The 12500-nt window shown below is 40.5% G+C and overlaps 1 protein-coding gene across 2 annotated transcripts in view; it reads left to right on the top strand.

The window, feature by feature from the left end:
• The first annotated feature begins 10397 nt into the window (after window positions 1-10397).
• Window positions 10398-12500, top strand: part of marco (macrophage receptor with collagenous structure) — a 12935-nt gene continuing 10832 nt past the window's right edge. For both annotated transcript variants that reach the window (XM_057336375.1, XM_057336374.1), the window contains exons 1-4: window positions 10398-10529; window positions 10840-10996; window positions 11083-11184; window positions 12391-12488. In XM_057336375.1, the coding sequence (XP_057192358.1) occupies window positions 10879-10996; window positions 11083-11184; window positions 12391-12488 (318 nt within the window). In that variant the 5' untranslated portion in view covers window positions 10398-10529; window positions 10840-10878. The remainder of the gene's footprint in view (window positions 10530-10839; window positions 10997-11082; window positions 11185-12390; window positions 12489-12500) is intronic.

Raw genomic sequence — 12500 nt, 5'->3', positions numbered from 1 at the left:
AGCACTGAGGCAAATCAACAGCTTGCTGATGACCTGAATGAGTTTTACTGTAGATTTGAAACCACACCCCACACTGACCACCTCTCTACACAGTCATCAACACCTCCAGCTACCCCCCTCTCCTCCACTTCTGCACTTCAGATCAGTGAAGATTATGTGCGACAGGTCTTTAGGAAACAAAAGAGAAGGAAAGCACCAGGCCCAGACGGTGTTTCACCAGCCTGTCTGAAATCCTGTGCGGACCAGCTGGCCCCCCTTTTTTCACAGATCTTCAACAGATTACTGGAGCTGTGCAAAATCCCTTCCTGCTTCAAACGCTCCACCAATATTCCCTTCCCAAAGAAATCCAAAATTACAGGATTTAATGATTACAGATCTGTTGCCTTAACATCTATGGCCATGAAGTCATTTGAAAGACTGGTATTGGCTAACCTGAAAGACATCACAGGACCTTTACTGGACCCCCTGCAGTTTGCTTACCGAGCAAACAGGTCTGTGGATGATGCAGTCAGCATGGGACTGGATTATACCCTACAACATCTGGACAGACCAGGGAATTACGCAAGGATCCTGTTTGTGGACTTCAGTTCAGCCTTTAACACCATCGTCCCAACACTCCTCCAGACCAAACTAAACCAGCTCTCTGTTCCTAGTTCTGTCTGTCAATGGATCACCAGCTTTCTGACAGACAGGCAACAGCTAGTTACAATTGGTAAATTCACATCCAACAGCCGTACCATCAGCACTGATGCCCCCCAGGGATGTGTGCTCTCCCCACTGCTCTTCTCCGTGTACACCAATGACTGCACCTCTCCTGACCCCTCTGTCAAGCTCCTGAAGTTCACAGACGACACTACAGTTATTGGCCTCATCCAGGACGGTGACGAGTCTGCTTACAGAAGTGAGGTTGAGTAGCTGCTGTCTGGTGCAGTCTTAACAACCTGGAGCTAAACACCTTAAAAACAGTGGAGATGATAGTGGACTTTAGGAGAAACACCCCCCACTCACCATCATGAACAGTCATTCAGCTTCCTGGGCACCACCATCTAGTGGGACATTCACATTGACTCTATTGTCAAAAAAAGGCCCAGCAGAGGCTGTACTTCCTTTGATAACTGAAGAAGTTCAACCTGCCGCAGGAGCTGCTCTTACAGGTCTACTCAGCTGTCATTGAATCCGTCCTCTACACTTCCATAACTGTCTGCAAAAACTGACCTCTGAAGACTACAACGGATAGTCCGGACTGCTGAGCGAACCACTGGCACAACCCTCCCCAATCTAGAAGAACTGTACTCATCCAGAGTGAGTAAAAGAACTCCTCACACCTGCACACTTTCTCTGTGAACTGCTGCCGTCTGGTCGGCACTACAGAGCACTGAGCACCAAAACAGCCAGACATAGGAAAGTTTCTTCCCTCAGACCATCTACCTCATGAACAGTTAAATGTTCTACTGTGCAATAAAAACACAAGTGTAATACACAACTATATACTCATATTTATTATACATGTGTGTTGATATCATATTCAGCTATCCACATTCCCCTGCATAACTTGTATATAACACAGTATCATTTGTTTATAGCACATCTGTACATACAATATTCTGCCTATTGTCCTTTTGTCTAATATTGTGCTTTTGTCAGATGTGTATTGTCTCTCACATATTTATTTTTTATGTTTTGTTACCTGTGACTTGTCACTTTTTTAACCTGTATGTGCACTGGAAGCTTCTGTCACTAACACAAATTCCTTGTGTGTCCAAACACACTTGGCAATAAAGCTCTTTATGATTCTGATTCTTACTGGTTTCCTTACACCGCATCCTAACCAAACACGACGTGATGAGATTCCTGCGATAAGCAATTTGTTTGTCCAAAAAGGGGCGGGATGCGACAATCAATCACAAGTCACAGCCAATCAGAACAGTTTTTCTCTGCCCACGCATCCTCGCACGCTGCAGCTGAAGAGTGCACAAAGAGAGATTCGTCCTGTTCTCATGACTTCAGTGATCCCTCACTAGACGCTATGCTATAATTTTAGAATCTAAACGTATGTAAAAAACGTATATAGCCTGTCCTCATCCATGTTGATGCACTGTACTGTCTTCAGTATCGACTTCCTTGTCAGGGAGCTGTCAATCAAAAACGCACTAGCCAATCAGCGTGAAGCGGCCATAAGTCCCGCCAACACGTGAGATTTGTGCCAGAGAGTCGAACGAAAACTCGAAAAGCGCAAATGAAAAATCTAGCAGCGAATTCAAAACTATTTTTAGAAAATTGTTAAGAAAAACTGCAGTTCATTTGAAAATCATGTCACATTCTTGCAACTGAGTTTATTGTTTTCATTATCAAAGTGTTTTTTTTTTCTTTCTCATTGTATATATTTGTTCGTTTTTTTAAGTTTGCGTTCATTTTTATTGACACAAGTAATCCCATAGGAGAATGACTTAAAAAATAAGAGCAACAAATACTGATAAAATCTAATAAATGTTTGCTTTATTCCCCGAGAGTATTTTTCTATTGTTTTTTGTATAAAAACATATTCACTAATATGGTGTAGTTTGCTTTTTAGCCAAATAATCTAGCACAATAAATACCTTAAAAGTTTAGTGTTTTGTTCATTTTCATGATTAAATCAAACCTGAGTAGGAATCAGAAGGTTAGGAATCAGATTGAAAAAGAATAGAAATCAGATACTTGAAATAAAAAAAAAATTCCTCTTATTAATTCCTGTGCTTATATTTTCAGAAATGTGCATGTGTTAACTTGTGATCTGCTGACGTCTCAATAAAAGCCCATATTTTAACTATAGTAAGCCTAGTTTAACTATAGTATTTGCAGTAAAGCACAGGAACCACAAATTTACCATACTTTTAATATAGAAACTACTGTTTGGCCGTGATGTAGTTAAACTATGGTAATGAAAATTGCAATAAATCAGACAAAACATGCTTATGTATATAAACAGCATTTGAGTACTGTTTTGTGCATACACATAGCAAGCATATATATTTATAAATATTTATGCAAACCAGTCAATACGCAGGCTAAATGACCATACAGGTTAATATCATACAGGTTTGTGCTTTTCTGTAGCTCAGAGGTTAGAGCATGGCGCTGGCAACGCCAAGGTCATGGGTTCGATCCAAGGGCATTGCACACACTCAGATACAATGTATAGTGTAATGCAATGTAAGTCGCTTTGGATAAAAGCATCTGCCAAATGCACAAATGAAATAGTAATATCTAAATGTTTTACTTCAAAGGTGGAACCGAAACTGGGAATCAATAAGAATCAAAATAGATACTCAGAATCGGATGTATGTTGTAACGGTGGCTACTCCCAGGTATTATATTTAACAATATACAGTATATATAGATATTATTTCACTTTATGTTAGGGCGCTAGACAGCAAGAACTGTCAAATTGATTTTTCCCAGATAGCTCTATGCCACCGGTTACATACAAAACAGATAATATATATATACAGTATATGTGAAACAAACAAAGTTAAATTCTCATATTCATTTAATCATTATGAAAGAATTTCACAAAATTTTCCCCCAAAAAATAAATAAAAATAAAATAATAATAATAATATTGATCAACGGTCAACGCATGTGTCCATAAATAAGGAAATACTTCAGGATACAATTTGAGAAGTTCACAGTTTTCAACACAACAGCAAGTAACATTAATCAGAGTTCATGGAAATATATGGTTGCTAATAAAAGTTACAACCCTAAACCTAAGGGAGCAGTAAAAACAAATACTTGACAAATATTCCAAGATATCTACATTTAAAAGAGATCAGAAAGAATTGAAGGAATGACTAGAAATTATGTAAATGTCTACAGAGAAACAAAAATGTTTTTTTATTGTTTTCCAAAACAAATATCTCATCATTCACTTGAGTTACAAAATGACCTAATATCTTAAATGCTCATGTTTTCTGTTATTAGTTCTAGTTATTCCTCTTATTCTCCATCATAACTGATCATAGCTAATACAAACTTTTGCTGTTTTAAACCTTGTAATAGTTCAGAAATTGAAAGGCTAAATGTGTTTGGATCTGATGTCCTCTCTGGTCAAAGAATCGTGTCATCTTCCGTGGCTGTCACATTTACTTCTACACGTGGTTTGATTTGTTCCGTCAGAAGCGTGGATCGTGTGATTTGTGTGCCGCTGTTCAGCGTGAGGCGCTTCAGCCTGAGGCGGCCCATCACACTCACTGAATTATGGCTGATAATGCTGAAATAAATCCGAGGTGCTGAAGCGCTCATCTTCTGGCCTCTCTCGGCCTGCCCGTCACATCTCTATTCATAAGGCTTGAACATAATGAGCTGTTAGAGAGTTGAGGCCGATCCGTCACGGAGACCCGCGGGGCTTTTCCTGCTCACAGCTTCACACATCACGGTGAGTAAGTGTGTGTGTAACCTCAAGTATTTCCCATCATCGCCCGAGCCCACGCCATCTTCACCAGCTCTCTTTCCTTCGCTTTTAAACTCCTTCTTTTTTTACTTTTCACTGCAGACAGTAGGGAGACCCGGCCCGACCGTTACAGTTACATTTTAAGCCTGAACCCGAACTGCTTTAAAGGGATACTCCACCCCAAAATGAAAATTCTGTCTTGAATCACTCCCCCCAAAGTGGTTCTAAACCTGTATACATTTCTTTGTTCCTGTTGAACACAAAGAAAGATATTTGGAAAAATAATAGCAACTGACATTTCTGGGCCATTGAATAGCATAGCAAGAACAAATTAAAAGGAAATCAAAGGTGCCCCAGAACGGTTTGTTTTTCCAAAATCTTTCAAAATATATCCTTGTGTGTTCAACAGAACAAAAAAATATTCAATAATTTTTCCTAGTCAATGATGTCCCAGAAATATCAGTTGCTAACATTTATCCAAATATCTTTCTTTGTGTTCAACAGAACAAATGAAATGTTTACAGGTTTGGAACAACTTGAGGGTGAGTAAATGATGACAGAATTTTCATTTTTGGGTGAATTTTAACAGCAAGCTTTGTTGAAATATGCTGCATTTTATGATTGCTTGCGATGATATTTAAAGGGGTCATATGTCACGAACACGTGTATTTCTGTGTCTTTGGTGTGTTATAAGTTGCTCATGCGTGTATTAGACGTGTAAAATTGCAGAAATGAAAGTGTGGGAACAAAAGATGCGTTCTATGTAAAAGCGAATGCTCACCCAGACCTGCCTGAAACACCTCGTGTAACCACACCCCCACAAATCTACGTCAGTTGGTGGTCTGATTTGACTAAGACCGCCCAAATGTATACTCAGGTAAGGTGGGCGTACCTGTCAGTACAATTGAAGAGGAACCTGATGTTCCAAATATGGTCAGAGGCGTTACATTTCCATCACACACTTGCAGTATTCAACCAATCACTACACACTGGTGAACTGGCCAATCACAGCACACCTCGCTTTTCAGAACCATGAGCTTTGTTAAACATCAGCGCGTTTCAGAGAGGCGGAGCAAAGAGGAGATACAAACATGCACGGTGTGTGGAAAATACAGCGTTTATAAACCTTAAATCATGTTTACACATTACATTACATCTAAAACATACCATAATATTCCTTTTAGCCGTGTCATGTGACCCCTTTAAACATATAGCTACATGTAGGCAAACACAGTTTCATCAAGGCACGGTGGACCCCTCAGCAGTGAACATGCAAGAAAAAATAAGAACTAGCGCAGACAGTACTGACTTGGCTGTTGGGGATAAATAGTTTGAAACGGATGACTGTCTGTGGTCACTAGAGCAAGGCCTGCAGGTGGACGAGTGCATCCACGATCAGTGTGTCGCTGTAGAGAAGACATGCCTGTCTTTTTACCGTCATAAGCCAAGTCAGCTTTGCAAGCTCTGCACTTTACATAACCGCTGGGCTCTTTGTTAGTTGACAATACATTACCATGAGATACAGCTCAACACAATCTGCTGTACGAGAAAGAGATCTGCAAACACGTGAGAGAAGAAAAGAGAAGCATCCAGAAGCATACTGGATTTATGACAGCTGTGATGAGATATTATAAATGTCACGAGCCATCAGTTCTGTTGTCCCGCCCCTTGTCATCAGCCTGTGTTTGAGCTATGTTTGAGGGGCGGAGTCATGAGCATTTCAGAGGATGTAGGGCCTCTGTATCATTTAAGGTGCGTGCGTGCGTGTGTCTGTGTGTGTGTGTGTGTGCGTGCGTGCGTGTGTGTGCGTGCGTGTGTGTGCGTGCGTGTGTGTGTGCATGTGTGTGTGTGAGAGTAAGAGAGGTTTTGGGGGGCAGGCTATCAATCAAGATAAAGTACGAGCCATATGAATTATACATGTACTCAGAGCTGAACCTTACAGACCCCTCTCCAACACACACACACACACTTACACACTTGTGTATATGTTTGTGTATGTGTCGCTGATCTCCTGATGTCTCCTCTGTCTCTCTCATTAGCTAAAGGCCACTAACAGCTGACCTCTCTTAGGCTCAATGAGAGTTTCATTATGGTGTTTATATACACCAGCTCTGTGCGTGTTTGTGTGTGCGTGTGCGTGTGCGCGTGCGTGCGTGCGTGTGTGTGTGTGTGTGTGTGTTCATGTTTGTATATCCCGGTGGGGACCTAAACCTGAATACACACCAACACATGGGGACTCGTGTCACCGTGGGGACCAAAATTGAGGTCCTCATGGGCACAAAAGCTTATAAATTGTACAGAACGATATTTTTTACAAATCTAAAAATGCAAAAAGTGTTCTATGATCTTTAGGGTTAGGGATAGGGTTAGGGATAGGGGATAGAATATACAGTTTGTACAGTATAAAAACATTACGCCTATGGACTGTCCCCACGGGGATAGTAAACCACACATGTGTGTGTGTGTGTGTGTGTGTGTGTGTGTGTGTGTGTGCGTGCGTGCGTGTGTGTGTGTGCGCGTACGTGTGTTTATCTACGTGTGTTTGTGTGTGTTGCAGCAGCCAACCCAACACAAAGCAGATGTGCTTGATTATTCAATAATGTGTCTTATTGTTTTGAATTTAAGTGTATGGGATAGGTTGCTAAGCTCTACCTGGTTGCTAGGGTATGGCTAGAAAGTTTCCATGTTGGTCTGTGTTGAATTGTGTTTTATGTGTATGAAAAACATGTATGTTAGAGCTGGGAATGATTTTAGTTTGCGTTATGGAAGGTCAAATATTATAGATATCTTTGTACAAGTCCCGCCTTCCAGCAATTAGAGCCAATCATCAATGGATAAAGACTCTGGGCGGGGCTCTACACAGAGAGTCTTCTGAAGCATTCACCAACATGTGTGCATGAGCAGTAGCAGGAGCTAACCACAAGGTGCTCATGGCCTGCTGCATTTCATCATTTTATCACCTTCAACTCATCTTTGAGCTTAAAAAGCATATTTGACCGTTTGCTCTTTTCATTCTCATAAAAATGTCTTCATGCCTTAAAATGAATTGAATGTAAAGCTACATCATTATCTCGTTTAGTATACCTGGATTCATCAATATGCAAATATATGTACATTAGGAATGAGCATGTTCATGACTGAGGCCGGTGCAATGCTCCTGTGGGATCTCTCTCCTTTTGTTCTTTCATTATTAATCACAATAGATCCTCTCATGGTACTGAAGATGATCAGCAGAAGAGCTTCATATAGGACAAAGAGTCCCAGCTACGTGTAACGGAAAGAGATGCCACACACACACACACACGACTGATGTGAGCCGTTGGACAGCAGGAGGATCCGAACAGCTGAAGAAAGTGGCCAATGTTTCACTTCTCTCCTCATACTACCCTGCTGTCGCCGCCGTTAAATCCCATCTGATTTTCTTAAGAGAGAGAGAGAGAAAGAGAGAGGTGGCATGGGGTGGGGTGTGATTGAAGTCTGCCTGCTGTCCCCTGTCGGAGACAATAAAACAATGTCACCTGCATCCATCCCCGCGCCAGACTAACCACCTGCCTGACACCTGAACAACTTGATCTGAAGAGACAAAATAAAATGCTTTTCCAGACACAGAGAAAACAAAAGAAGTGCACCCTTCTGTTGGGCTTTTGACTTTCAGATTTACATCCCCGCTCTCAGCTGATCGTGTTTGATTTGTTTTGCAGGAGGTCATTCTCATCATCTTGACAAACAGAGGAGGAGTCTTTGAAATCCCTCTCTTGCTCGTGCGTAGAGAACAAGTGTACACTGATATAAACCTTGATGTTAAGGAACTTCCTAACCTTTTCGTCTAAAAGTGTGTGCGCGGTTGTGCGTGTGCACATGTGTGTGCGCGTGTGTGTGTTTCTAGTGACTAGAGGTCATTACACCCTCGGTGTGACCCCCCCATCAACACCCTGAGAGGAACAGAAATTACATTCTGTCAACACACAACACAAAACTTCCTGTGTGTGTGTGTGTGTGTGTGTGTGTGTGTGTGTGTGTGTGTGTGTGTGTGTGTGTGTGTGTGTGCGTGCGTGCGTGCGTGCGTGCGTGTGTGTGTGCGCGCGCGCGCGTGCGTGTGTGTGTGTGTGTGTGTGTGTGTGTGCGTGCGTGCGTGCGTGCGTGCGTGTGTGTGTGCGCGTGCGTGCGTGTGTGCGTGTGCGTGCGTGTGTGTGGGAAGGGTAAACCCTACGGTATGGGGACAAAATGTCCCCACAAAGATGGCAATATCCAAAACCCATTTTTTGGTCCCCATGAGGAAACGAGCTTATAAATCATACAGAATGAACTTTTGTGAAAATGTAAAAGAGCAGACAGTTGTGTGTGATTGTTAGGGGGAGGGAATATGAGATACAGTTTGTACAGTATAAAAACCATTGTGTCTATGGAGTGTCCCCATAAAACATGGAAACCCAACATGCGTGTGTGTGTGTGCCCATGTGCCTGTGTTGTGTGTGTGCGTCTACAGATATGATTAATCTTTATAATCTTCTCAGCAAACTTTATTTTCTCCAGGTGTGTGTGTGATTATTTACCCATTAAATCATATTTACAGACAGATCCTGAGCTAAATATAAACAAATGAGCCTTAATGCAGTGTTGTTTAAGTTGGCCGTGATTTGTGTCCTTCAGCCTCAGTATTCGTTTAGTGATCATGTCGTCGTGATTGTACATTAGGACAATGACACACCTGTGTCAGAGCCATAACATGAGTTCAACTGGAACATGATTAAATGAAACATTTAAAACATCATCACTGTCAGCATTTGTTTCCCATCACGTGTTGTAGTGTGTATGTCTTTCTTTAGGGGAACACAAAAGAAGATGCTTTGAGAAATGTATCCGTGTGTTCATACAACGAAAAGCAGTGGAGTTCAGGTGTTGTTTGATTGTCAACATTCTTCAAAATATCTTCTTATGTGTTGTGAAGAAGAAAGAAACTCGTACAGGTTTGACAGGATGTGAGGATGAGTAAATGAGGACGGAATTGAAAGTTTTGTCATGACATACATGACACAGATTATTGCTCATGAACGAAAGGAAATGTAACAGATGAGAAGATTGATAACATAAGATAAGGAACATGTTTAGAGAATAAAAAGAGTATGATCAGCATCAGATCACTTGTGTCTCTGTGTAGTATTCGATAATGTGATTGAAGGACACGGTGTTGTGAAACCAGATTACTGGATGCTGATTAAAAGAGAAATGTGTGAAGGAAAAACAGAAACAAATGTGTGGAAGATACAAATACGATATTAAAGCGATCTCTTCATGACATTATAATTACTGTAAAGAGGAATAATCAAATGGAAAGCGAGAGAGAGAGAGAGAGAGAGAGTCAGACACTCACACTGACAGGGTCACCAAAGGTGACGAATAAAACGCACACATCAGCAGATGAGCAATGCACTCATGAAGAAACAAATGAACACATCACAGACACGCAGTAAACAAGGTCATTCTGTCAGCGCAGGTTAATGTGAGCTGATCCATCTAAACAGATGGCCAGTTTACACACTCACGCTGAGAGCAAGAGAACGGACGACTTGTCTTTCTTCATGAAAAACAAAAGCCACTTAAACTCTGGACACAAATGAAGAAGTGGTCTCATTCACGAGCTCCTCGATTTCCTCCCAGATCAGAAATCTCGATGACATCACTGACGCACAATTATGCTTAACCGAGCAAACAAATTCTGTTGTTCAGATCCGTCTTTATCAATTACAGATATTTCGAACCATTTTTGTCTTTTCGAGATTAAGAGAATGTTGTTTGTGCTTCAGTCACTTCCCGTTTTCATTTTTGCAAACTCTTGTGTTTCCTCAGTCATGTCTTACACTCACACAGCTGCAAGACCACCAGGTCAAAGACATTATGACCATGTCACATTTCCCCATTTCAGCATCCAGTTCGACACGTTCTTGATCGTTTTAAAAGCCCTTAATGATCCCGAGCCATCCTCCACTTTCATCTCGTCTCTCTCACACTCCTGCATCAAAACCAAGGGTCCTGGAGCTTCGTCAGTTCCACTGTCACTGGTCGTCTGCCTTGTACCTTCAGGCGTTTGAAGTTAACTGTATGTTCATTTTATTGCCTGTTTGTTCTGCTTTGCTGTGTTTAAATGTGCTATATTAACTCACCCATCCATCGTTCAGTTACAGACGAATACATATAGAGTATGAGTCAAAGTGCAGCGCAAATAATTCCATTGTCTTCTCCTGATATTGTAATAATGGTGGAGTTTGTTTTGTTTTTAGGGTGCTTGTGTTGTTTACAGTTTAATGCCAGCTTCCTTTTTCTGATGAACCGATACTCGTTCATCAATCTCTGTCAGATGACTGTGATGTTCTGATGAGTCGGCACATGTTTTTCCTTCTTCTCTTTAGTCTTTAAGTGTGTGTAGGTCAGTATGTGCTGAGCAACAGATGGAGACAAAAGTGGATGAAGTTGAAGGAAAGGCCACTGTGTTCAGTCAGGAAAACCCAGTGTATGATAGCAACATGAAGCTTTATCAGGCTGACCGTTACGACTTCCAGCACAGCGGTGAGGAACATCATATCATTCTACTGTTCATGACTGCAGAGATGAGTGAATTCTTGAGAGTTTAGTGATGCCAGTGTGTGTTATAGAGGTGAGGTGTGATAAATCAGCAGGCCGACGGCGATGTGTTCCTGTGGTCATACTCGTCTTACTGCTCCTCACAGCGTTCAGCTGTGTGCTGGCTTATAAAGGTGAGACACAACACAAATACTGCACGTACAGTCACAACAAAATGCACCAGAAGAACAACATAGCAAAGCATCTGGCATTTATGTTACATTCGTGCTTCAAGTCCCTGACAGTACATGTTTTCATATAGTTTTCTTTTCGGTTTATTCGCTTTATGACAATTAACCCATGCTCTTGGCATTAATAGTGCCATGTTCTGCTGGTTAAATTCATCTATTTTAAAGGAAACACAAGCTCAAACATTTGGTTCAAAATAATGAACAATAGACAGACTGTTCAAACTGAACAAAACAAAAAACACGTTCTAGGGGAACAGTGAATAAAAATGATATTTTAGTGCAAAAAAAATATACTAATAACGTGTAAGGGCTAATTTTATTCGTTTTTTAGCACAAGCTTTGGCTCAGACCTTACAGTGAGTGTAGAGTTAACGAACACACATTGTCACTAAATTTAGACAATTTAGCATCAATCATATCAAGAGTTTGGTTCCAAAATGAGATAACTTTCATAAAATCATGTTTTTTATTGTGCATTCCAATTAATACCAATCAAACTGAAGCTGGTTTGTTTTGATTTAAGCAGTAATAAATCTAAAAATACAGCCAACTAACACAATAAAACACAATAAAAATGATGACAAAATAAATAACATGATTTTTTAAAATATTTTAAAACGGAGTTATCTCAATTTGGAACCAAACTGTATGTATATAATGTACGAATATAGGCCTATAATATATAAAAAAGCTGTTGTATTAAATCTTTATTTTCATTTTAGTCTAGTGATGAGTTGCTGTCACTCACATTAGCAACTAAATGTCATGTTATGTGGTAACTCTGTGAACAATCCAAACAGCTTGAACTAAATTGTGTCTTTTTTTTTTTTTCAAGGGGAGAGTTATTTGCCTTTAGCCAAACTGAACAAGACATTTCACAAACAAAACCAATGCTTTTATGTACTTGAAGTAAATGTCAAAGTCCTCAGTTTTTTTTTCAGTAAACCTGACTACGGTGTGAACAGGAAAGAAACTGAAAATCACTTTGGAATGTCTACTATGTCTACTAAAATCACTTTGGAATGATTTAGATTATTCATACATGATTTAGAGGATTATTTGTCGTTTTGAGATGATCTAAAGAGCTTACAGTTATTGAGATTAATGCCATTTATTTTATTTTTTGATATTTTGTTGTGATGTGTGTAGTTTTCACTCTGGAGTCTTGGGTTCACACTCACTGTACATCAGCTGATCACATCAACACTGAGAAAAGAATCTCTGCTGAAGGACTGAGCACCTCCAAGGTACACACACAC

Source organism: Triplophysa rosa, linkage group LG6 (genome assembly GCF_024868665.1).
Source record: "Triplophysa rosa linkage group LG6, Trosa_1v2, whole genome shotgun sequence".
Classification (NCBI taxonomy): domain Eukaryota; kingdom Metazoa; phylum Chordata; class Actinopteri; order Cypriniformes; family Nemacheilidae; genus Triplophysa; species Triplophysa rosa.
This window is presented reverse-complemented; position numbering and strand designations above follow the sequence as displayed.